This window comes from Mirounga leonina, unplaced genomic scaffold (assembly GCF_011800145.1).
Source record: "Mirounga leonina isolate KUSES-001 unplaced genomic scaffold, KU_Mleo_1.0 Mir_126, whole genome shotgun sequence".
Classification (NCBI taxonomy): domain Eukaryota; kingdom Metazoa; phylum Chordata; class Mammalia; order Carnivora; family Phocidae; genus Mirounga; species Mirounga leonina.
Window position 1 is genome coordinate 21,098,769 of NW_023270314.1, and position 25,518 is coordinate 21,124,286.

Below are 25,518 nucleotides of genomic sequence, written 5' to 3' on the forward strand. Positions count from 1 at the left end.
AAGACCCTTCCTTGGTAGGTGAGTTCCATTAAATCATTGACTATTAGGGTTGGAAGTAGCTCAGAAGTCACCTGGTGCAGTCACCCTACATCACTCCTGCCAGCCTTGAACAGCCCATGTCACCTGTGGACAGATGTAGCTCACTGGAAAGGGCCTGATATTGAGCTGAAACTTGCCTTTCTGGAGTTCTCACTTGTTGGGAGCAAATGTGTTTGTGTATATCCCTCACCTAAAGCCTTGAAAAGTCCAGGAGCCATACATAGCCAGGGGAGGGTGCCTGAGGCCTAAGAGCAAAGAGGGAGGGCAGCACTGAGTCAGCCGAGCAAAAGCTCTTCCCTTAGAGACCTCTATCCATCTAATCTGAAGCTGGGACTATAGGGGAAGGGGGCGGGGAGGAGGTAAGCCCTGAATGGGAATGAATGAGTGGCTCTGAGCAAAGCCCTGCGACTCAGGTCTCATTTGAACTATAGGTCAGACAGTCCCGAGGTCAGTTCCAGTTCTGATATTCTGGGGTCCCAAGTCCGCCTGCCACCCACATCCCTTTCGACATTCAATGGTTGTACTTTTATGTGAAACTGGGAGTCCACGATTCGAGGGCCAAGCAGGAAATAAGAAAACTGCCCCGAACCCTCCCATCCTGGCCGGACCTGGGTTAAGATTCGCGGCTTGCCCTGGTTACCCGAAGGGCGGAACCATTCCACCTTACCCGAGAAGCGACGCACAGACGTGAACACACCAGCCCGAGTAGGGAAACGTGAGCTTTGGAGTGTCCTTTTAAGTAGTTGGGAAGGGGGTGTGGCCGAGGAGACTGGGAGGCCTCAGCCGGGCTAGGGGGGAGGGGCCCGGGGGCGTGGCCGTAGCGACTGGAATGTTGTTGGGTCCTCGCACCGCATAGTAAGGAGGGACCACGCCCCTTTTCTCCGAGAGGGCCAATCGGAGCGCAGGAGCGGTTTCAAGTCTCCCCCGCCAGCCTGCCCGCCCGCCACCCCACCCCCCTCGGGGATTCGCTTTTTCCCTAACAAAATAGCAAAGCTCCGGATGTTCCGCAGCCCCGGCCGCTCACGGGTGGAGGGTCCTGGGGCCTAGGACCGTGCTCTGGAGAGGGAGGTGCTGGCGGGCCGTGGAAAGGCCGGGTCGGGAGCCGGGAGGCGCGCGGGGGTGGGCGCTGCAGCCGCGGGTTGTTTATCCGGAGTACGGAGGGGAGGGGGGAGCCTGGAAACCGCCCCGTGTCCCATTTCCTCCTCTTGTTTTCGCTCCGGATTCTCCATGTTGGACCCAAACTGAGGAGCCCGGAGCTGCTGCCGGGGGATCGGGGCCGGGGGCACCCGGGGGATCCGCTGCCCGGGCCGCCTGCCCTCCGTACAGGCCGCCTCCCTTCCCGGCCCAGGGAGGAAACGAGAGCAGGGATGTGAGCAGCGGTGGGAGTCCGAGTCTCGGGAGCCGGAGCCGGAGCGGGCCCCCGCCCAGGCCCCCCAGCCCAGCCCAGCCTGCGCGCCCGCCGGTCCTCCCGCCCAGCCAGCCCGGGCCCGCGGGATTGTTAGATGGAACACGGCTCCATCATCACCCAGGCGCGGAGGGAAGACGCCCTGGTGCTCACCAAGCAAGGTAGGGGCAGCAACTTCCCAAAACTTTAAGTCGCCCCCGGCTGGGTGGGGGGCCAGCACAGCCCGCAACCCGAGTCCGGGTCCCTGACCTCCTGGGGATCAGAGCCGGCGATTCCGACTCGATTCCCTAGTCCATCCGCCCCCGCGTCTCTGTCCGCACTCAGACCCCTGATGGGGCTGCGCGGGGCCCGGGCTCCTGGCGCCCGAGGGGGAGGGGCGTCATCGCGCAGCTGTCACCCCGTCCTGCACCCCTCCCCCCGTACGCAGAGACAGGAGTAGCGCTGGAAGCGCGAGTCACCCGCGTCCGTCCCCCTCCCGAGTTGGGAGGTGGGGTCGTCCCTTTCCCACACGACGGCGCGCAGCCGCCCCAGGGCCGTGGGGGAGAGGGGTGGGGAGGAGGACGGAAGGGTCCCGAGCTGGAATGGAGCGGGAACTGGAGAGTCCAGCACTTCTCAGTGCCCTCCCCCCCCAAGCCCGAGGTCGCTCTGGCCGCAGGCGGTGACGGCGTCCTGCGGGACTTGGGACCAAGTTCACCGCCCGGAGGCGGGGGCGGCCGCGGTGGGGGAGGGGCCGAGCCTGCGGGACCCGACTGGCCCGCCCGCGGCCCTGCGCTGGGCCCGGGACCTCGGCGGCTCGGCGCTCCGGCCCGGCTGCCTGCTGCCGCGTTCGCTGAGCCTACGAGCCCGACCCCGAGGCCTGGCCGGAGCCCCTCCCTGCCCCGGTGCGCTTCCCCGGGGCAGCGGCTGCAGACACAGAGCCGCGTTTGTTTAGCCCGGGAGCGGTGTCCCTGGTTACATAATTCGCCGGATGGCATCAGACCCGGCGTGTTTCTGAATCGCGCAGCGAAAAAGTGCGAGTTCTCCGTGGGCAGCAGCTCGCGGCCCCCGCCTTCCTGAGGGTCAGGTGGAGACGCTAGGGGGTCGCGGGCCCTCTCTGGGGTGGTCTTGGGGACAGGAGCAGGGTGAGGCCGAGGCCTCTCCGGAGGGCGGGGAAAGGTCGCTGCCCGAGGGTGCAGTCTCTCTTAGTTCGGTCACTCGAAGCCCCGAAACTCTTTTTTTCCCCTCCCCCACGTTCCTCCTCGAGCCTTGAGGAATGTGTCTAAAATAGCGGACAGAATTTTCCTCGGGGAGTAAGGACTAGCGTCGTTTTTTTTGTTGTGTTTTTGTCTGTCTGTTGGTTTTGGGTTTTGTTTTTGGGGTTTTTTTCTGGAGAACTTCCCCGGACTGGGGCCACTTGGCCCTGCGACTGGGGAGCGCACGCTCATCATACCAAATCCGGAGCGTTCCTGCCCTTCCCTCGACCACCCAGAATAGGACGTGCAGGGCCAAGTACTGCAGTTGAACGTATTGAGGCCTAGACCTAGGACAGCTGCGGGTCCTCAGGGTCACCCACATCCCCCTGTTTGGAAACAGTAGGCAGCAGGTCACTTATTCCTGGGGTTCACAGTCCCAAGTAGCTCCCTCAACTTGCCTAGGTGCAAGCTGAGCTGCTGGTGTCAGCCTTTCCCTAATTGCTGGAGTGGAATGGGGTGGAGGAGCACTGTATGCTTCCTGCATTGTTGGTCCTTCCTTAAATAAGCTTGCCCTGAGGAGGGGGAGAGCTTTGCCTGATTGGATCCCAGCCCCCAGAAAGCCCCTGCTCCCTGTGCCCTGAGCTCCTGGCTGCATCACTAACAAGGCTGTGTGACACCCCCCACCCCGGGGGGCAATTTTATCTCTGCTGGCCGCCCAGCTGTGCTGAGGCCTGAAGAGGGGAGGCTTTCTGTGTTGAGAACTTCACTCCTGCCTATTCCCAATCTCATCCCAGGAAAGGACTCCAGGAGGGAGCCAGAAGTGAAGAGATTTTGGTGTGGAAGGATTCCAGAGGGCTCCCTGTAATGACAAGTGGGAAGAACCATCCTGTGCTTCCCTGCTCTGGTCCTCCTCTTGCAGAGGCTCTGGAGGGTGCCTTCCTGGTGAGATCACACCAGGAGTGAGAGAGAGCAGGACTGCTGAAGGGGCAGCTTACATATCGGAGCTGGAAGTTTCAGCCACCAGGGCCAGTGGCGGGGAACAGAAGAGATGACAGCAGGAAGCAGAGCAGCTGACTTCTTGACAGTGTTCTGTTGCTGATGTTGGTTGGATTTTCTTGGAGTTACGTTTTTTGTTTTCTTTTTTGTGTGTGGTTTGTCCTTCAGACTTCTCCCTGGAGGAATCTGAATTTTCAAGCCAGCAGCCATGGGTCTCTCTCTCACCATGTAATTTGACTGCATTCTGGAGAAGACATAACTATTTTCCTGGGCTGCTTGGGCAACCAGCAAGCCAACTTTCTGAGTCTCTCATTATTTACAAATCCTGCAACCTTTTTTTTTTTCTTTTTCTTTTAAGCGGGGGTGGGGAGTAGATGTTTTAATGATCTCCTTTAGGAGTTCCTTGCTGCCGCCCCCCCACCTCCCCAGCATCCCATCTCTCTACCCTGCCTGCCTCCCTTTGGAAAAAGGGGAAGGGGTGTGATGCAGTTTATTAACAGGTCAATTTTTAGAAAACAAACAAATTGCTGCTCCCAGCTTGGGTGGCTTTTTGGTGAAGTCGTTTGCCATTGCAGGGCTCTTGGGGTTTTGTTTTTGCTTTTGTTTTTGTTTTTTCTTTTTAGCATTCAGTTCTTGGAGCTTTAAGGCTGGCTGGGTGTGTTGATGATTCAAAAGTAATTACAGTAAGGGAAATAGAACAAAGTTACTGAAAGCATTGATGATAAAAGGACCAAAATTGGATCATCTTCCCAGACAGATGGGTGAAATGGCTTCCTGGTACAGCGAGGACAGGGTTGTGTGTAACATCAAAAGTAGAAAAGAAAAGTTAGTATCAGTTTGGCCAGAGAATGGCCATTTATTACAGCCCCATAGGAGGGTGTAGCCCCATTGCTGGGAGCCGTGCCACGGGCTTTGGAGTTAGATGGGGGAAAGCCGAGGAAACAGGACCAACCCTGTAACCTCCCGGGGTGGAGGCAGCCTCTTTCAGAGCTCGCTGTGACCCGCCGGTCCTGTGGGGGAGTCAGGACCTTTTTTGTCTTCCATGAGACCTGACGGCCCCTCCTCTCAGGGAGAGATGACCATGCGGTGAGTGGGCTTCTCGCATGTGAAATCGCACAGGTCTGGGTGGCTGACCAGCCCTCAGAATTAGGACGATGGCGAGCTTTTCTAGCTCTCACTTTCTCGCAGAGCCAGTCTGCCTTATTCTCTCATGAAAAAGCTCAAACACCTTTCATTGTAGTTGTAGGAAGGCCCTAGCGTAGGACAGGTGTTGTTGGGGCTTTCTTGCTAGTTGGCTCTTTGTGGGCCCAGGGTGCATGTTCAGAGCTGGCTCCTCTCCTCTCCCTGCCCAAGCTCAGTCTTGGCCTCTTTGTGGCTCCGAGGCTCCCCGCCAAGTCTCCTTTGGCGTCTTCACTCCATCTTGGAATGGGGTAGGCGCCTGTGTGGTGACGTAGAGGCTGGGTTTGCTCCCTCAGGAAACCCCAGGAGAGCGTGCTAACTCGGCGACAAAGTTGGTGATTTTCTACCATCCCGAGGAGGCGGGGAGCTGATGCTTCTGTGCCTTTGACTTGCGGGGCTTCCAGCGGAGCAGGGCTTTGGAAGTGGGGGGGGAGCCCCGCAGAGCTGGCGCCGGTGGTGGGGTCCTGTCTCCTCAGCTATCGGGGTCTTACAGAAACTGGCAGTGGAGAGGTCGTTTCGTCCTCCGTGGGGCCCTCCACATCCGTCACGATGGTGGACTTTGTCGAAATGGCGCGGCCCCCGTAGAAGTCCCACCTCTAGCCAGGGTGCGTTGCTGCCTTTCCACGGAGAATGAAATTGGAGCAGTGGACGAGAAGAGAAAGGAGAGACGGCGTGTAAACGTCTGCACGTGTACGTGCAGATGTGTCTCCCTGCCTCTTCTTCCTGCCCACTTTTGGGTAATTGAGGCTTCCTGCCCACTTTAGTGCCATCTTGGGAAGTTTGGTGTTTGGGTGAAATGGGAAGGGGTGGAGGGCCCGGCCGGGCTAGGCTGGGCAGCAGCTGAAGTGCTCATTGTTACTTCAAAGAATTGTTCCAGGAGCAAAGTTAGTTGCTTCAGGCCTGGGTGCACATCCCTACTTTTCCTATTGGCAGGGAGACTTCACAAATCATGTTAGTGCTTGGAGTGACTTCTCTGTAAAATAGGAATATTGATATTTCCGCTTCTATAATGCCTCATACTTAGGAGGTGATTGAGAAATGTTAATGCCCTTCTTTTTTTTACACTGCTAGACCACCGCTCCTTAGTTCCTCCTCCTTTCCCCCAAGGACACAGTGCAAACAGCGCGGGGTCATGTGGGTTTTATTGTTAAAGACAGGTGGCTGGGGGTCAGAGGGGACACTGATGCGGGGGCTTGGGCCTTCTGGAAGGATCAGCCTCTGAGGCCCGCAAGCAGGCTTGCTGCACAGACCCCTTCTTTGTGCCAGTGTGACTTGGGATGGGGTTTTATCTGCACTCCTGCAAGCAGCGTGCGCCTTGGGGCATTTGCCGCTCCGCTGGCGTCTGGGCATCTGGGGTGGGAGGAGGCCAGGGGGCCGTGCACCTCCTGGGAAGAGTCTCTGAAGTCTAAACCTTCTGAGCAGTTGCCCAGCCTCTCAGAAATGGATGTAATGAACGCTTGAGACAGCTACGTGCCACTTTCTCGCCCTGGCCACGTTTGCTTTGGACCCAGTGAGAGTCAAGTTAATGGACCCAGTGAGAGTCACATTTCTTTTAGGGAATTCTAGTAACAAGGAGAGAAATAAAAAACTAGGGTTTTGAAGAGAAATAGATGTTCTTAAGCTGTGTCTTTGCTGCTGTGGTTTTGGGGTACAACACTGAGAAAGCACAGAAGCAGCATTAAATTGCTTTTCATCCTGTCCTGGGCCAGCTTGCTTGTGAAGCACAGAATTAACTCACTTGTCTCGGGGTCATGGGACTGGGTGTGGCCCTGACATGATCCCCTCCCGCTTCTGAAATGGAGGCATGGTTGCCAACTGGGATATAGATGAGTTCATTAACATGTAGCTCTTAACGAAGGAACTGGTAGAAATCAAAGTGGAGAAATTGACTTAGAACTGGAAGCCTCTCTGGACCAGAGGCCAGGTAGAACAGGGTTTCTTTGTCCAGCAAAGTGCCCAGCCCTTTGAGGTCCGTGTGCCTGCACCAGGTCTGTTGTTACCGAATGGGTACTCCAGGGAGCACCCAGCCTCCCTCTAGGCAGGAGCTGTGTATGTCCTGTTTTATAGGTCAGCTATTCTAGGGGTTATCCTTGAACCTGATCTCTGAGTAGACCTCCTGACATTTCCTTTCCCTTTCTAGGTGCACCTAGTCCTCCGCTCTGCCCCCTAAAAATCGGACTTTGCTCTTACTCTCTTTTTATTCTATACTTTTTTTTAATCTCTTGACATATGAATAGCTTTTTCATCCTGTAGAATTTGCTCTTCCCCACCCGCACTGTCCTCAAGGAACAAGTGTGGCCCCATTCCCAGTGAGAGCCAAGCAGATTCATGGGAAGGCTCAAATCGCCTAACACAGGCTTGTGGAAATGACTTCCCAGTGTAGTAGATCCCAGCTCTTCTGTTTCCATAGCAGAATGGGGCTGGGGCCCCTCCTTCACAGGAATAGGGGCCTGTAAGAAGAGACAGCAGGCTTGGGTCTTTTGACTCAGTGATAGAGAGAGCAAGTACTCCTAGAAAGGAAAACCAGACCCTAGGGTACAAGTCCTCTGGGACATGCAGAAACACTGAGCCAGTGAGATATGGTGGGGAAAGGGGCCAAGGGGACTTTGGCTGAATCCAGTCCTGGGAGGGTTAGTCAAGGACCACTGGCAACCCTTAGGCGTTGGCCCTCAGCCAGGGACACACATCAGGATCTCCTGTGACGCTTACTAAAAATATAGACCCCACCTGGGTCCTGCCGAATCAGAGCATGAGCAGGTGGGCCGGGCATGTGTGTGTCCCAAATGCTCCCTGTGATTCTGACAAGTGTCCCTGGAGAAGAGCCAGGTAAACACAGCAGTGGCCCCAGCTGCCTGCTTAGCCCTGAGCAGGAAGAGTCCCCTGGAGGGATCCAGTTTTGCTGTTTTGTTAAAGAGCCTGTGGCTCCTAAAGGGGAGTCCTAAAGTTTTCTGAGTGTGAAAGGACAGAGTAATGATTCTCACCCAGTAACGATCACAGACTGTAGAGCACTGACCATGGGCCAGATAGTGTTCCTAGCTTTTTATATCTAGTATCTCACTTAATCCTCACACTGACCTGCGAGATAGGAATTAATCTCTGCTTCACAGATAAGGAAAATCTCAGCTAAGAGCTGAAGCACCTTGTCCAAGGCTACATGGCTAGTTAGTGTCAGCTGGGACTCAGACTCCAGAGTCAAGCCCTAAGCATGACCTGCATGGCCTCTCATTTGCATTGTGCATCCCCACTTTTTTAAGGTAACCTGAAGCCATCGTGTAAGGGACCCTGTAGTGGTCTTCATGGCTTTTCACCAAATCAACACTTAGTCTACACTGAGACCTTTTCCCATTAACCTGTGAGGAAACTGAGCCTCAGAGAGGTTGTGCCTTAGGTGAGACCACAAAGCTGTTGGAGACTGAAGTGGGGCAAGAGCTGGGTTGCTTGACTTGTACCTCAGTGCTTTCTCAAGCGTACGCACTGGTTGGCTGATCCCAGGGGAAGCTGAGGGGTGTGGCAGGAGCCGGTGAGTTTCCATGGAGGTAGGACAGACTCCTTCCAGTCCTTCTGCAGAGGCCAGCCACTAGAGGAAGATGGAACTGGTTGGCCAACCTCAGAGAGAGAGAGAGTGTGTGTGTGTGTGTGTGTGTGACAGAGACAGACTGTGATTGGTTTTTGTGGAGTCCCAGAAAAGGCCGGTTCCCAGGCTTGGCCCTGCCACTACCTCTGCGTCCTGTGGAATGAGAAGAAATCTCTGTGGTCTCCTCCGGTGTGAACATTTTGAGATTGAGACGGAGATGAGGTTATGAAAGTACCTTGTACTTGGGCGCCTGGGTGGCTCAGATGGTTAAGCGTCTGCCTTCGGCTCAGGTCATGATCTCAGGGTCCTGGGATCAAGTCCCGCATCGGGTTCCCTGCTCAGTGCAGAGCCTGCTTCTCCCTCTCCCTCTGCCACTCCCTCTGCTTCTGTCTATCTCTCTGTCAAATAAATAAATAAAATCTTTCAAAAAAAAAAAAGAAAGTACCTTGTACTTAATGACTAGCAGCTGATACTAGAGCCAGGACATACCCTAAGCTCCTTATAATTCTCACAGCTCTGTGGGATAGGTAATGTTAGTCTTCCCATTTTACAGGTGAAGAGACTGAGGCCCAAGGCCACACACCTTATATGTGGCAGAGCCAGGATTTAAACCCAAGTCTGTGGTGCTTTGTGTAACCACTCTATCGTTCACTGGTTGGAGGAGAGGTGGTTGAGGGTCCCTTTGTCCTGTGCCTTCACTGCTCTTGCTGCATCTCACTCATGCACATGTCCCCAAAAGCGGGCTTACGTAGCTGGAGGGGAAAGAGGCACTGGATTCTTCATGGCTTTTCACCAAATCAAGCATTCCAGAAGTCAACCAGAGAGCCAAAGCAAGGGCCGAAACAGCCACCAAGAAAGTGTTTGTGTCCTGCCTGGCAGGTTTCTCTTAGCCTCCAAGCCTCCAGCAGGGGCCTGCTCAGCACCTCCTCCTGGGGAGAGGGAGGCTCGAGGTGGGCAGGTGTGGTTTCTAGTCTCCCACAATGACATCTCTGCCCTCGCTGGCGTGCACGGGGCGAGGCCTCCGGCAGAGGCAAGAACAGGATCCAGCCCTTCGGGTTCTCCTAGATGGTATCTCTTGTCTGTCTCAGCTGCCACCATGGGCCATCGATCACTTCCTGACATCCACTGAGAGCCCTCTGGCATGGGGTTGGGGGCTGAGCCCACTGGTGACACTTGTGTGAGGAAACGGCCCCTCCGTCCCTAGTCCAGGACCTGTTGCTGCTTCTGGGAGCCCTGCCCCCACCCCAGCATGTTTCTGAAGTATGATTTGGGTTTTTTTTTTAAAGATTTATTTATTTATTAGAGAGAGAGAGAGAGCACGAGCAGGAGGGGCAGAGGAAGAGAATCTCAAGCTGACTCCATGCTGAGCACGGAGCCGGACGTGGGGCTTGATCTCAGGACCAGATCACGACCTGAGCTGAAACCAAGAGTCTGTCACTTAACCGACTGCGCCACCCAGGTGCCTTGAAGTAGGATTTTAAAGTATGTTAGAGCGACCTAGGCGGGTGTTTTGGCATCTTGATCATGTTTTAGAAGTTGCCAGGAATCCCCTGCTCCCAAAGCAGTCCTTCTTGAGGGAACATCCCTAAAATTGAGGCCCTGTGTTGAGATCAGTGACCAGATTGCTGAGGGGGCAGGGAGAGGGCAGGAGGCAGGTAGTTAGTGACCTGTAACCCCCTCCGCCGCCCTACAGGCTGCATTTAGGACCCAGGGCTGAGAAAAGCCCTCCTGTCTTAGAAGAAAGGGAGATGCAAGGAGCCCTCCTGCCCTGGGAAGGGGGACTATCAGGAGACACCGCACAAGTAAAACAGCTTGGATGCTGGCCACAGGGAGGGCCCCAGTATAGAAGGGGCCGGTGTGAGCTAAAGAGCATGGCTAAAACCACTTTTAAAAGTCCGCACCGTCAGATTCACAGCTGCTTTTTGGAATTTTGGGAGCTGGTGCTGAGCTGAGTGAGGCCCTGTCTGCCTCATCACCTGAAGAGAACAGTGTCAGCAGTTGGGCATTGTGGGAACTGGTGTGCCCTCCCCATTGTTTCTAGTCTTTTCTGTGTGGGGGATGTCTAGGCATCTCTCAGCCTCTTGTTCCCCTGCCGACTCACCTGCTGGTCCAAGGAGCCCTTCCGTCCACCTGGCACTTCAGGGCCTACCCTTAGCCAAGGCCCAGATGCCCCTTGCTGTGGGCCTGGGAGGACTCCTCTCTGTGGGGAGCCCCAGTCAGACGTGCCTTGGCTGCAGGGCCCAGGCAGCTGGCCAAGAAGGGCCGGAAATGCTCCGAATACTCTCCTTCCTCCAATAGCTCGGGGGAGGGAGGCCCCTCAGAGAGGCCATTTTATAGTGATAGCCAGACTAAATCCTTTGCTATGGGGGGATGGGAAATGGTGGGGAAAGAAGTACTTCTGAGGGAACCAAGAAAGCATCCTTCTACGTGAATGGGCTTGTTAAAATCCGATTGCCTGAGCGCTTGCCTTCTGCCACCTCCCAGGCGGATGTGTGAGGAGTTCCTTTGCTGGGACACGAAGCTGTGTTGTTGGCAACAGTGATATCTGAACCTGACCTTCAGAAGAAGGTTAAAAATAGCGTTGTCCTGGCAAAGCCAGTCCCCGTCGGGGGCGGGGGGGGGGGGGCGTGTGTATACATGTACGTGCGCACACGCAGACCTGTACACGCAGGAGCTTCTGAGCAAATAGCGTCCCCATCTGGTGCTTCTTGGGGGCAGGCAGCAGTGGACAGAAGGGGAGAGGGCACTGTTCGTCTCAAGTGGAACAGCCTCACCTGCTTTCCTGTTATTTGCAGAATATTAGCCAGGGTGCTCGCAAGCTGGAGAACCACTTCCCTAGTGGGTTTGGAAGTAGGTATATAGGGGTGGTTTTGACTTTTCTAAAACCTGCTCGTGATCAGCGTTCCTTTGGCACCTTTCTCACGGCTCCTCTTCTTGAGCTTCAACCACGGGCTGGGGGTGGGAGGGCCCCCGACCTCCTGTTGCTGGCCTCCTACAGCGAGGTCCAGTGTTGCTAACGAGGGGTCATCTCCCCTTAGATAACTCACGCGAGCGCGGCACTTGGCTGGAGTTGCCATAGCACCTTACTGTGCCAACAGCAAGCCTTGTTTAGCCCTCCATTCCGGAGTGAGGTCTTGGTGTTGGCCCAGCTAGTGGACGAGGAAACCAAGGCTCCGGGAGGCTGTGTGTCGGAGTCAGTAACTGGCAGAGGCCGGCCCCCAGCCCGGGGGACCCTCGGAGCAGGGCGCACCTCCCGTGTTCCGCCCCCTCTTCACGCCCTGCCTTGGCGGGAAGCCTTGCAGCGGTGAACTGGAGGAGTGGCCTGCCTGCCTCGTTCTCAGCCACCTGCGCACTGGCTTCTGAAGCCGAGCTCCCCTCATTAGGTCTGTGCTGGTCCTCTCTGACACTCGACCCCAAACCAGATGTTTGGCACCGAGGGAGCAGGTGCACATCAGCAGCTGGGCAGGAGAGGAGGGGTGCCCACAAAGCGCGGGCAGCAGGAGGGATGCGGGAGGGAGAGCAGCTGGTTATGGGGCTACATGGCACCCATTGGAATCCGGCCCTCCCTGGTTGGGAGACTGTGGGCAACGAAGTGCCCAAGGGCCTGTAAATCCTCTTTTTTTTTTTTTAAAGATTTTATTTATTTATTTGAGAGAGAGAATGAGAGAGAGCACATGAGAGGGGGGAGGGTCAGAGGGAGAAGCAGACTCCCTGCCGAGCAGGGAGCCCGATGCGGGACTCGATCCAGGGACTCCAGGATCATGACCTGAGCCGAAGGCAGTCGCTTAACCAACTGAGCCACCCAGGCACCCGGTTGGTAACTTTTTTTTTTTTTTTAAAGATTTTATTTATTTATTTGAGAGAGAGAGAGTGAGAGAGCATAAGAGGGGGGAGCGGGAGAGGGAGAAGCAGACTCCCCGCTGAGCAGGGAGCCCGATGTGGGACTCAATCCTGGGACTCCAGGATCATGACCTGAGCCGAAGGCAGTCACTTAACCAACTGAGCCACCCAGGCGCCCGGGCCTGTAAATCCTCTTGTGTCTGGTGTTCCTGTCCTGGGAGGGGGGCCAGTGCCCCTCCCCATCCTACACGGAGGGGTTAGGGGTGGCCTCCATCTGGCTGTCGGGGACACAGTACTGAGCTCTGGCTGAAAGGAGCCCTTTGAAAGGCTCTTTGACACAAGTTTCAGATCCCACTCTGATGAGTGCTCCCCCTCACCCTGAAACCCACTGAACAAAGCCGGTCTCGGGCCAAAGCTCCTGTCTCCAGCCCCTTCCCTCCCCCCTCCGCCATCGTCCTCGTGATCTCCCAGAGGTATCTGTCAGCCACAGCAGGTGCGGGGCTGGAATGGGGGTGAAGCAGGCCCTGGAGTGGAGTCGCAGAGCCTGGTACTATTTCACCCCTTGCACCTTTCATGGTCTGCCTAAGAAGGGGGCTGGCCTCCAAACTAGTCCTTCAGCATCCTGGCCTAGAGAGGAGGGGAACAGACATTCTAAGAGACTGAGGGTGCCCCACCACCTCCCTGGTGCTGTGGGAATAAATGTACCTGACGCCCCTGAGCCCGTCGGGGTGGGTAGTGGGTAAGAGCTCTGGCTCTGGGTTCAGGCGGATCCGATCTAGGCTCAAGTCCTGCCTCTGCTGTCATCCCGGTGCGACCTCGAGCAGCTAGCTTTGGTCTCCCTTCTGTAAAATGGGGAATTTGTGCCTACAGATGGGTCTGTGGTGAGGATTAAGTGAGGTGATGATGTCAGGTGTTGTAACACAGGGCTGGCACAGCCTCGGTTCCCAGTAAGCATGACTGAGGCCCAGAAAGACTGAGTGCCTTGCCGCAGGTGCTCAGCTCCTTCAGTGCCCACCCTCCCGTCGTCACATAAAGGAGGCTTTCCTGTTTCTCCCTCTTCTGGGCTGTTGCACACCAGTGGAGGCTTCCCCGGGTCCTGGCTCCGTGCGAGTGACAGGGCCCTGGAGTTCCCAGAGTCACTCCCCCGGCCAGTCAGCCACGGAGCACCTGCTCTACACAGGGCCAGAGGCTGGTGAATGTTCTCAGCCGAGGCCATTGCCCATCAGGAGGCAGCCATGTTGAGGGGAGGCTAAAGAGGCTGTGATAGATTCTCAGAGGCAGTGTTCATAAAGGTAAGGAGGACAGACAGCCTGGAGAAGGACTGAGGGAAGTGGGGCCCCAGCACAGGGATGTGTGGGGTATTGACCTTGCTGCCGTGGGCCTGGGGGGCCCTCCCCAGGCGCCGCAGCGCTGTGCTCTGCTCGGAGCGCCTGCCCCCAAGGTCGAGGCATTTGTGGTCTCTGAGGCCCAGGGGCTGCCTGGTTACATTGTGTTTTTGAGAAGACCTTCATCCCCTGCTGAGTCCAAACCAAGCTGAGGAGCCCCCACCCCCACCCGGCCAAGTTCTGTGTCTAAGGCTGGAGTGCATCTGCCTGTTGGGCCTCCCGCCGTGGGCACCAGCGAGGCCTCTCTGTGGCCCCAGCCAGCTGCCCCTTTCACCCCCCTGCCTCTCAGGATTACTTAGCCTTCACAGCGTCTGTCACTAAGATGCTGAGTGCGTTCTTGATGGCCTCTCTTCAGGAAGGGCCCGGGCTGTGTGGCCTTTTAAGAAAGTCTCCATGCCTGGGTTAAGCCTCTGATTGTGGTTCTGCGTGAAGAAACCATAAACCAAAGGAAAAGTGATGGTTCAGCTTTGGTCTTGGAGCTTTGTGTCAGCGTCTGCTTGCGTCCCCTGGCTCGGAATTGAATGTGGGCCATACAGGCAGGTGGAAAAGCTGCCCTTTGCCTCTGATTGCTGCATAGATTTATTAAGAGTCGGGAAAAGTCCAAGGAGCCTCTCATCCCGCTCTTTAGGTGCTGGGCTCCGCTCTAAGGTTTGTCTCTTTAATACAGGGGCCTTGCCAGGGGGGGAGGGGAGTCCCCTCCCCCATGCATCTTCTTGGTTTGTGACAAAAGCCCCAGTCCCTGGAAATCTTGGTTCATCCACCGGGGCCAAGAGCTCAAGAGCGATACCCGGGTTTGTAGGCTAATTGCTGGGGAGGCCTGGTCCCTTACTGAAAGGTTTCTAATGGTCATCCCAGTGTCAGGGGGTCAGGCCTCACCCAGGGAGGGAGCGAGCTCTGAAGCCCAGGGGTGGCAGCCCGCACCGGCAGGAAGCCCTCTGCTGCTGCTGAGTGAGAGCTGCGTGGGCTGGCCTGGGCGCTGCTGCCTGCTGCTCGGCGGCCATTTCCTCACCCTTGGCCGTGGCGCATGGAGTCTGGTTTTCTCTCCTCCACTCGGGTACAGGCAGCCCGCACCTAGGGATTAAATGACCCTCCCCCCAACTCTTTGCAAGGGCCTCTGTGCCCTGAGGACCCATCCTGGGTGGGTCCCACTGCATTGCCTCCCCCTTCCCTTCCTAAAGGGAACAACTCAAGGAAAGTCGTGCTGGGTGCCACATTCTCTTTGCCTTTTTGACCCCCACAGGGACAGGTGTTTCCAGACTTATTTTCTATTTCCTGCACAGTGGTCCGCCCGTGTTGTAAGGTGAAGTGGGCTGGGTTTAAGCCTCGGGCCCCTCCCGCCCGGGCGGAGACCTGTGGCTGGGGACCGTCCGGCCGCAGTGACGCGGCGCCACCTCCTGGCCGAGGCCCCACCGCTTTTCCCGACACTTGCTCAACAGTTGCCAGCAGTTTCTGTTAAAAAAAAAAAAAAAAAAAGGCACTGGAAAGATATTCTGAAGTCCGTTTCTGGTTGCTCCTGTAATGGCCGAAGCCATTTGTCCAGCTTGGCTTCTCTGGGGCTGCCTTGCCAAGCCTCCGATTCACATGGCTTTGAACTACCAAGGCAGGAAGGAGCGGCTGCAGTCTAGAAGCCGGGCCATCGGCCTAGAACCCCCCACCAGGTGTGTTCCCCAAGGGGTTGGTGTGCCTGTGGCCTGCGGGTCCGGCCTCGTGCCCGCGAGGGGAGAGAGGAGGAAGGACCACGGCCAGGGGAGTGGGGGAGGGTGTAGCTTCTTCCTTGGGGCTGCAGCTGTTTGTTTTCTCGTCTGTTGTCCCCGGCCTGGCCTCAGCTCTGCTGCCGCAGACCCAGCATCTGGGGACGCTGACCCCGGACAGAACCGCAGCTCCACTGACTCGAAGGGGCCTAGGTGTCTCCCTTGTCTAGAACAACTAGTTCTTCTGCGAAGAAGAGAACCAACTAGGGCTGGTTGGGGGGCGGGGAGGTGGCCTTGGTAACTTTGTTGAGGGGACCTTCAGCATGCTACCGGAGTGGCGGGACCCCTGGATTCTATACCCGGCCCCATCTTTGAGTACCTCTCCCCTGCCGTGAAAGTAAGATCAGCTTCTCTGCACCTCATTTCCCAAACCAGAGAGTGGGGATTCCTGCTGCTTCAGCTGTGAGAGGTGTTGGAATAAAGCTGCGCCCTTCACTGTGGACTGTATTTGGTGCTCCGCCGAGCACCTGCCGTGTGCCCTGGTGGGGCTTACAGACTGGAGGGAGGTGGGCCCAGAGTACCTGTGGCCAGACGGGCCCTGTAGCTAATGTGTCATCATTCCCTCTGCTCTAGGCCTGGTCTCCAAGTCCTCTCCTAAGAAACCCCGTGGACGGAACATCTTCAAGGCCTTTTTCTGCTGTTTTCGTACCCAGCATGTTGGCCAGTCAAGCTCCTCCACTGAGCTCTCCGCGTACAAGGAGGAGGCCAACACCATTGCTAAGGTAGCTAGAAGAGGGTGGTGTGGCGCCGGCAAGGGGGGGCTGCTGGTGGGGGCCCCTGCAGCTAAGGCATGTGGGCAGGGTGGTCGGCCCTGAAGTCTCAAAGCTCTCTGGCTCAGAGGCCTCTCCTCTGTCTTGCCCGCATTGTCCACCTCCTTTCTCCTGGCTTCCATTGTGATATGGGCCATGTGGCTCTCTCTGTAGTTTCTGAGGGTCCCTGCGGTCCGGACCCTTCCAGGTTCCAGGAACTGTGCAAGGCGCTTTGCATATATTGTCTCTCTGATCCATATAGCAGCCATGCAGGGAGGTTCACAGAATATTCCCACTTACACGCCTGGAAACAGATCCAGAGGGTCTGTGTAGCCCCCGGAGAGTTAATGGCTAATAGAGTTTGAGCTCCAAGCTCTGTGGCTTACCTGCTGTGTTTGTTGTTGGTCCTGTCCTATGCAAAGCTGTCTTCCGAGTTACTTGACTTCCCAGGAAGCAAGGAGTTAAAATTCTGCCACACTCTCGATACCCTCCTCCAGCCCTCTCACCTGTCCTGGGCAGGGGGGACATTGGGAAATGTGTGGGTGTCTTTGAGCCTTAACAACGAGCAGAAGGTATGTCTGGCATTTCAAGGGTGGGGACAGCCCAGACCAAAATCTCATCTGCCCCCAAAGCCGTTGGTTACTTCTTTTGGAAACACCAAGGTCGAGCTCTCCTTTTTCTCTCTCAAAACCAGGCTGAAGACATGTCCATCAGTGCATTATCCAGTAGGGGGAAATCGGTAAATAAAGTGCAATATGACAGTATTACTTAGCAATTGATTTTTACAAAGTTCACGATAACACGGGAAAGTATTGAGTTGCAACATTAAGTTGAAAAGCAGAATATGAAATTACATATTATGGGGGGAAAAGCTGCTACAACAGGCTTAAAGGAAATACACTAAAATGCCAACATTAAGCTTTTCTAAATGCTAGGATTTTCGTTTTTCTTCAGGGTTTCCATTAAGAACACGTATCACTTTTTACAACCCTAACATTTTTATTACTAGCGAAAGGCCAGGAAAGCCTTCTGATCTCTCGCTCACGTTTTAGGGCTCACAGTTTGGGTTCACATTGGCATGTGTGATGTTTTATAGGGGCTCAGCACCCTCCCCCCACTGTGTACCCCCTCACTATGTGCCCCCCCGCCAAAAGAGTGTCTAGAAAACACACCACAGTGAGGAGTTCTTGTTTGGGTTCTGCCTCTGATTCCGTGTCCCCGCATCAGCTACTGGAGTTCCCTGTTCCTCAGTTTGTCCAATAGAGAGGCAATGACAGCTAAGAACAGAGACACCGCCTTCTCCATCCTTCATCAGACCTGATGTCGAAAGCAGCTCTGGCCTTTCCCCTTTCCTGTCCAGCTCTTAGGAAAAGCCATTTTTGGGGCACCTGGCTGGCTCAATCGGTAGAGCATGAGACTCTTGATCTCAGGGTCACGAGTTCAAGCCCCACGTTGGGCAGAGAGCCTACTTAAAAAAAAAAAAAAAGTCACTGTTTTATGTCAGAACCTTTCAGGGGGCTGGGGTTTTGCGGAGAAAATGACCCTCTGGGCCTGAGGCAGAAGCAGTGGGCTTGAGCTGGGACGGCTTTGGCTGGTGGGCACTGACTGCCTCCTTTTCTCCAACAGTCGGATCTGCTCCACTGTCTCCAGTACCAATTTTATCAGGTATGTGACTTGGACCGGGTACATGTTCAGAAGCCCCAGACCTGTGGTCATGTCGGGTGACGTCCTCATTCCGCAGTGCCTAGCGGGTGCTGCCTTGGGAAGCCATTTGTCCCAGATATTTGCTGAGGGCCCACTCGCTGCAGGGCGTTAGATTTTGGGGGGCATAGCTGACCTCCATCCCACACCAGCCCCGGCCTGCAGCTCAACGTCCAGATCACTTCATAGTCCAGTGGGAGGCTGGAGCTGAGGAGCCAACTCTCTTTCTCTACCTCTTGGCCTTCAAAGGGCGCCTCTTCTGGGTTGAAGTTGGGGGTCTTCTGTGTCTTGCAGTGACCCCGGTCCTTCCCAGAGTTCTGCTGAGGAGAACACTTGGGCTTTCTTGGTGGCAGGCCTCAGCAGTCTGGCTCTGGTTTCAGATCCCGGGGACCTGCCTGCTCCCAGAGGTGACAGAGGAAGATCAAGGAAGGATCTGCGTGGTCATTGACTTGGATGAAACCCTCGTGCACAGCTCCTTTAAGGTAGTTCTGCATCGGGAGTTCTTCCTACCCGCATCTCCGGCTGTCTTGTGTGCCTAACTGGAGGTGCTCGGGGGCAGCCTGAAGCTGAGGGCGGGCTGGGGCGCCTCTGGCATTTTGGCCACACTGAAGATTGTGGAGTAGGAATCCCTGCTCCCCCCAGTCACTGCCCACACTCTTCGTCTGCCCCTAGTCACGTAGCCCAGAGAGCTGCCAGGGCTCTGGGCAGGGCAGGCCTGTGAGAGGGTTTGCATCAGCCTTGCACCTTGCCTGCCTCCATTCTGTCAGGATGTCTGTTAACTCAGGAAGGCCCTGAAACAGCTCAGGCGGAATTGGGGGTGGTGGGAAGGAGGGAAAACTAGGAGGGGATATTGTGCTCCTTAGTGGGGTAGTGGGATGAGCTTCCTGGAGTCTTTGAGATCTGCTCCTCCCCAGCCCTCCCAGGGGACAGCGCCGTGGCTGTGGCAGGGGCTTCTTGTCTGCTTCCCACCATGCTGACCTCGTTAACTTTTCTGCCTTCCAGCCAATCAACAATGCCGACTTCATAGTGCCTGTAGAGATTGAGGGGACCACGCACCAGGTGAGCTGCCTGCCAGGCCACAGCCAGCCCCGAGGCCTCGGGCCCCTCCGCCCGCCGATGCGCTCCATCCGTGGGGCCCTCTCCTGCAACTTCAGCCTCTCCTTTATTGGTACCTCTTGCACTCAGGGCTTTCTGATCTTAAGAACAATTCAGTCTCTCATCCCCTCTAGCTGTCATCCCTTTTTGCTTTGCAGCCAAGCTGTTTAAATATGACTCAATAAGAGTAATAGCTGTCATTTACTGAACACCACCTCCTGGCCAAGGTGGCCAGCACTGTTAAATGATTGTGTTTTCTCAAATCCTGAAGCCCTGGTGTCTCTGCCTGTTTTCTCTCCTCCCCATGCCCACCCACTCCGTCTAGCTAGTGGATTTCTTCCTCCCCGGCCCCGGCATCCCGTCCTCTGTGAAACTTCTCCCCTTCCCCTCCCCTTAGGTCCCTGCCCTGGATTCCACCCCAGGAAATGCTGTCAGAGAGCACTTGAATCCAAGTCAGCTCAGCCTCTGGCCCTGCGTAACCTGCTCAGTCCGGGATCATGCAGTGTTGATAGCAAAAAAGTATTTACTCCAAATGCTTGCCCAGAAGCTGCCTGCCAGCAGGCCTGAGAGTCGGGGACCATCGGGAACAAGGCCCTGGTAGCCCTGAAACTGTTCGCATGGCCCGGTGGAATAGACAAGTTACTTGTAGGGAATGTGGGGATTGAGGCTTCCCTGAGGAGTCACCACTATCCTGTGTCCCTTCGAAGCTTTCGTCCCCAACACCACCGGCCCTCCCATCTGAGGCGACATCAGGCCCAGCACAGCTCCTCCTCAGAACCAGGCTTGGCCCTGGACTGCCCAGCGACTGCCCAGCTGCCCTTTCCATCCGGCTGAGGTTATGGAGACATACAAAACCTGCAGAGGGAAGAGGAAGGCATGTTTTCAAACAGGCAGATACACACAGTGAACTCCTGATTGACAGGGAGAAAGAAGAGTGCCTCGGGAAAAAGGGCTGAGATTAAGATTGGGGGGGCGGCTACCTGCAGAAGGCGGGTTTTCAGCAGAGAGAGGGGAGGGGATGCCAAGCTTGATGAACAGCCAGGAAGAGGGAGGGACCTGTTGGAGCTTGAGAAGTGGCACATGCAAGCAAGCAAGAGAGCCAAGCTGTGGCTCCTTGGAGCAGAGGATTCCTGCTGCAGAGCCACCAGGGGTCTGGAGAGTTGGTGGCCAATTGAGGCCGCCGCCAAGGACGGAGAGGCATGGCAGGCACGTGCTCGTTGAGCAGGGAGTGACGTGGATAAGGAGCTTTGAAGGAATGCTTCTGGTAGCCTCGTAGCCTCGAGGCTGGCTGGGAGCGATCCCGGAGGAAGGGAGGCAGTAGAATGCGGAGCGGGGAGCGGCGTGTAGCCGACGAACTTTTGAGGCCAAAATGTGCAAGGTCGTGCGGGGTAGACTGAGTGTAGGGGTGGCTGGCTGGAGCGGGCACAGCGGTGGGGCACGGGAGCAGGACGGGCAGGGTGTCTGACCCCCCGCCACCGAGGGCACGAGTCACTTCTCCCCGGCGCATTTCAGAGAAGCCGTGTGAGGGCGTGAGGTTTCACAAGTGTCTGCGACCTTGCCTGATGGTGACCTGGACACGGCCCTGCCAGAGCCAAGGACAGGAAGCTCCCACAGAGGCTGTGGCTGGATTCAAGTAATCCAGGATAGGCTGTTTCCGTCTGTGAGGCCTATTCTTGATTACTTGTTTCTGGAGGCAGCTGATGGTTCACCACCTGAAACCGAGATGGCTTCTGGGACGCGGCGCATGCGTTTCTTCCTTAGCCAGGTCACGGGTGGGCCGCCAGGCCCGCAGAAGCCCCGTGAGGAGGGGATAGCAGAGTCCCGGTGTGGGGGGCAGAAGGTCCCCAGGGTGTAGGGGCCCGGCAGAGTAAGGCGCGACCCCGCTGACCCTGCTGTGTGGAGGTGGGGACAGTGACCCCTGCTGCGTGCGTCCCCCTCACGGGGATGCCTCCAACAGGACTCTCTGCTTTGCCTCAGGTGTATGTGCTCAAGAGGCCTTACGTGGATGAGTTCCTGAGACGAATGGGGGAACTCTTTGAATGTGTGCTCTTCACTGCCAGCCTGGCCAAGGTACCTGCGGGCGGGAGGGGGGTAAGGAAGCAAGCGCGATGGCGGGGGCTGGGGGGGCCAGCAGCTCCTTGCTGGTCTGCGGGCAGCCTGGGGGGGAGCCAGGACTGCCTCGGGACAAAAGCATCTTCTCTGCTCCTAGTACGCTGACCCGGTGACGGATCTGCTGGACAGGTGTGGCGTGTTCCGGGCCCGCCTGTTCCGGGAGTCCTGCGTGTTCCACCAGGGCTGCTATGTCAAGGACCTCAGCCGCCTGGGAAGGGACCTGAGGAAAACCCTCATTCTGGACAACTCGCCCGCCTCTTACATCTTCCACCCGGAGAATGCGGTGAGGGGTCCAGACACACCCACCCTGCAGGGCCTGGGGAGCCCCTACCCCACGGGGGGCAGAGGGGAGTGGGCCGTGGAAGCGCGGGCTTCTCCGGAAGAGCGTACCACCCAGCTGCCCCCCGCCAGCCTCCTGGGGCTCTGGCGCAAGGGAGGGAAGAACTGGCAGGAGATTGACGCTGCCTTTTCCCCGTCCCAGGTGCCCGTGCAGTCTTGGTTTGACGACATGGCAGACACTGAGCTGCTGAACCTGATCCCGATCTTTGAGGAGCTGAGCGGAGCAGAGGATGTCTACACCAGCCTTGGGCAGCTGCGGGCCCCTTAGCCTTCCCTGCTTCCGAGCAATGGCCCTCCCACTAGGGGACTTTCTACACTGTGCCTTTATGATCAGCCTGATGGAGCAGAAGCTGGAGCATCTCACCAAATGGGGCCTGGAAGAGAAGTGCTTGGAAAGGGCTTTAGGACAGGATAGGTGCGAAGTGGGCACATATCAGACCAACGACACCCAGAGCTGCCTGCTCCCTGAGTTGGGTTCCCAAATGTGAGTGTGTGTGTGTCTGTCTGTGTCTGTGTGTCTCGCCCTGAACTGTGGCCCCGGGATGTAAGTGTTCAGGTGGAGGGAGAAACTGAGAGATCGAGACTCCCCAAGTTAGTCTGCCTCCTCACCAGTCACCCTGAGAACACCCTAGCCGGTAGGGATGGAAGCTGTCGAAGGCTCTGTTGCCAAACCCGTGGCCTTTCCTCGGTGTTACAAGGCTCATGCCAAGGAGAAAGGGCCGATCAGAGGCTGCCTTCAGGTGTCCCAGGCACACCCCTTTCTGAACCCTTTCTCCAGCCAGCTACTGCAGACCGAACGACATTTCTGGAAAGATGAGAGCTTGTTTCCAGAACCAGCAGCCCCAGCGGCCATCACGTCCTGTGGTCTGAGGGCTGCCCTTGCCTCCAGTGCCTGGCGTGGGCCCCGTCTGTGTCTCCCCACGGCCTGGGCGCCGGGCCTGCCTTCCTCACCACCTAGCCATAGTCTTGAACCTGGGGGGGAAGGAGGTCTTCTCCCTGCCCTGGAAGAGGACACATAACATTTCCGTTCTTTGGACTCTGTTTTAAAATTCTCTTTCTAAACACGGAGTGTTGGGCCTGTTCTGTTTCTGACAAAGCTGCAGTCCCGGGCCTGGGATGAATGTGGGAGGCCCTGGTGGTGCAGGGAGGAGGAAAACCCCCAAACCATGAGTGTGTGTGTCCCCTGGGCTTGTAGGTGAGCTGAGCATGGGACTGGGTCCCTAAGTCTGCTCTTCAGGGATTCTCTGCTGGTGCTGGTGCGAGCACTTCTGTTCCAAAGTCCAGGAAGGGCGCTCCGAGCCCGGCCCCTCCTGTTTCTTGGGCAGGGCTCATTCCTGTTGTCTCCCCCAGGGCCTGGCCTGTGCCCCTCACGCCCTGCTCGCATCTGGTCCTCCCGCAATGTTGCTTTTCTGCTCCAGGGCCTCAGAGGCGCTCCTGCTTTTCCTGGGCTCAGGGCAATGGGCGTCCTCATCCTTTCCTTTGCCACCCTAATGCACATGCGTCCTGCCTCCCGGAGCGGGTGTGAGCGAGCCCTTTCCACACCTGCGCTTTGCGTGTCTCTCACTTTCAAAGTTTCGTAGTGAATGCTTTCAAAAATTGCCACAAGATGGAAGTTTCCTGAGGATGGAAAAGGGGAAGTGCTGCTGTAATTGGGAGCACGAGGGCCCCCCAAAAGGGAGCCCCGCCCCAGCATCACTGCCTTAATCATGGCCTCCCCTGGGGCTGGCTGGGGTTCTCTCCTCTTCTCCCTCTCTCCCTCCCTCCCTCTCTCCTTCTGGGGCAGGAGGCAGTTCCTCTCCCCATCTCTGCTTTCCCTGGAGGCAGGGGTCACAAAGGATTTGTGAGTCTCTTCAGGTGTGAGGACACCCCCACACACACACACTCAGGACTCATCCCTATTATCCTTTCCAATGTCCACACAGTGGTCCAGCCCAAGGAATTGGCAGGTGGTGGAGCGGCATTGTGGTGTTCTGAGAGGTAGTGGGCTGACTGGCATCTTTCTCTAGCTTGTGGTACCACCTCCCCTCCTTGTCCCAAGGTTGTATGGCCTTGTCTTTCCCATTGGTGTCACAGAAGTGGAACAGAGTTCCCGAAGCACGTGTGATCATTTCCCCCAGTATCATTCCCTGGTGCCCCTGGGGTCCTACAGGTAAGGGAAGAGGGCTCCGGTGCTAGCCAGGAATGGTACCTCCGTACCTCGGAGGGGAAATGGGAGCTTCTGATTCTAAGGCCCTGTCTAGGCCTCTAGCCTGATAACCTTGGAAGGGGCCTGTCTCCCTAGCCCCACCCTAAGGGTTAGCCTCTGGGCCAAATCTGCCACCTGGGCCCAGCCAAGCTTTTCTGACTAAATAAGCAATAAGAGGCGCTAAGCTGATCCAGTTCTAGGACCCTTTCTGCCCTCTGGGTCTCCCGTGTTTTTCCCGGTGAAGGAAGAGCCTGTGCCACCCCCTTTCCTGTCAGGCTCCTCCAAATGCTCCCAGTGTGACTCGTGACCAGGGCCCGGGATATCTCGGTGGGGGGTGTCCCTGCTGCTTCTGCGTGAAACCCCTGCTCTCTAGGCCTTGTTCCCGGCAGAACCCTGCCCTGCCGACCCGCAGGTCCTCAGCAGGAATATCCTATTCCCTCTTTCCCCCTTCTCCCGCCTTGGGTGGAGAAGGAACTCGGCCAAATAAACCTAAACAGGGTCCATCCATGTTGGACCAGAGCCAGCCTGAAGTCATTATTTGCTGTCTGGTTTCCAGTTTCACAGTGTGTTAGGGGCGAGTGATGATTGCCAAACTTGCTCCTCAGAGGAATCCGGCCAGACTCCCGTTTTGGAGGAGGGCAAGCTTGGGAGGGAAGCAGTTTAGCCCAGGATCTGTTCTGGGGCTTCCCATCAGCCCTTCCCGTGGGAGGCTGTCCTGAGGAGGCAGTAGGCCACTGTGCCTGGTCAGCCCCAACTCAAGCCATGCCCAGAATCTGCCCGCCGGCCAGCTTCAGTTCTTCAAGGTGCCTCTTCAGGGACACAGTGTGTCTCTCTGATTGGGCTTCTAAATCAAAAGCCTGATGTTCGTGTCCCTCTCATAGGGGGAGCTTGGGACACAGGACCAGTCTGGAAACGGTCAAGGGGAGAGTTTCCACTCTGCACATTGTAGAGGGGACGCTCTGTTAGGCCCGTGGGTCCTTGACTGTAGAGAGGTTGAGTAAATTTGCCTTCAGTTAACCCGGGACCTTCTGTTTAGTTCCCCCCTGCCTCCCAAAGATTTTGACCATTTTGTAAGTATATAAACTCACCTCTGTGAACAGTGGCCCAGAAGCATCTTTATGCTAAAAGCATGGGAAGTCTATAAGGGCAGTCATTCCCTGGGAGATGGGTCCCATTCAGATCTGCTGCCCCTGCCCTATTCCTGAGGCCTCATTCAGGACAGCAGCCCCCACGTAAGGCTGGCCTGAACCCCATGTCCCAGTCAGGCCGAGTGTCTGGAAGGTAAGCCCCCTTTCACCTTCAGGTCTTCAGTTGGTTACCGTTGTTGTTCCTCGGTTACTTTCTGTAAAATGGGGTTTTGTCTTTTTTTTTTTTTTTTCCTTTTTTAAATGCCAATAAGTATTTGCATTCAAGCAGAGGAGGGAAGGCAGGGGTGTGACCCGCTGTCCCTTGCCCTGCTGTAGGGCTTGCCCCCGGAGCAGACCCTCCTCTTTGGGCCCCATGAGCTTTGCTTATAGTTATCCCAAGTTTGACACATTCCACGTCCTGCCACTTTACCCCTCAAGATGCCATTTGGAGGGCAGGGGATCTGCTTCCCACTGTGACTGGGCTATGGGACTCTGACGACCTTGCTTCCAGATTCATGGTTTGATAAATTTGTTGTATTCAAAAACTTGAAATGTAGGACGCCATTAAGTGTCTGTTTATATTTTTGGAATATTTGTATTACTTACAATTAATTAATAAAAGCGGGTTTAAAAAACCCATCCAGAAATGGGAGCGGCTTCCTGACCCTGCTGTCATTCATGTGGGCAGTCACCGGGCACACTCTGCCTCCCTTGCCACCCCTCGGGGCACCCAGGCTGGGCAAGCCGCTGCCTCCGGCCGGGAGACCAGCTGCACACTCAGCACCGACTGGGCTTCTGCTCAAGGTTACAGAAGTTGGCCTCTTTCCTGGCCCCCATTTGGAACCAACTCCACTGCCATCCAGGTGCTT

General features: G+C 56.3%; 1 protein-coding gene across 1 annotated transcript; it reads left to right on the forward strand.

The window, feature by feature from the left end:
• Positions 1 to 1,229: 1,229 nt before the first annotated feature.
• On the forward strand, positions 1,230 to 25,301 carry CTDSP2 (CTD small phosphatase 2). The gene is made up of 8 exons (XM_035002268.1): positions 1,230 to 1,605; positions 15,915 to 16,063; positions 17,717 to 17,755; positions 18,172 to 18,273; positions 18,794 to 18,850; positions 20,864 to 20,956; positions 21,096 to 21,281; positions 21,480 to 25,301. The coding sequence occupies exons 1-8, from the start codon at positions 1,542 to 1,544 to the stop codon at positions 21,603 to 21,605; spliced, it is 816 nt and encodes a 271-aa protein (XP_034858159.1). The 5' UTR covers positions 1,230 to 1,541; the 3' UTR covers positions 21,606 to 25,301.
• Positions 25,302 to 25,518: the final 217 nt, after the last annotated feature.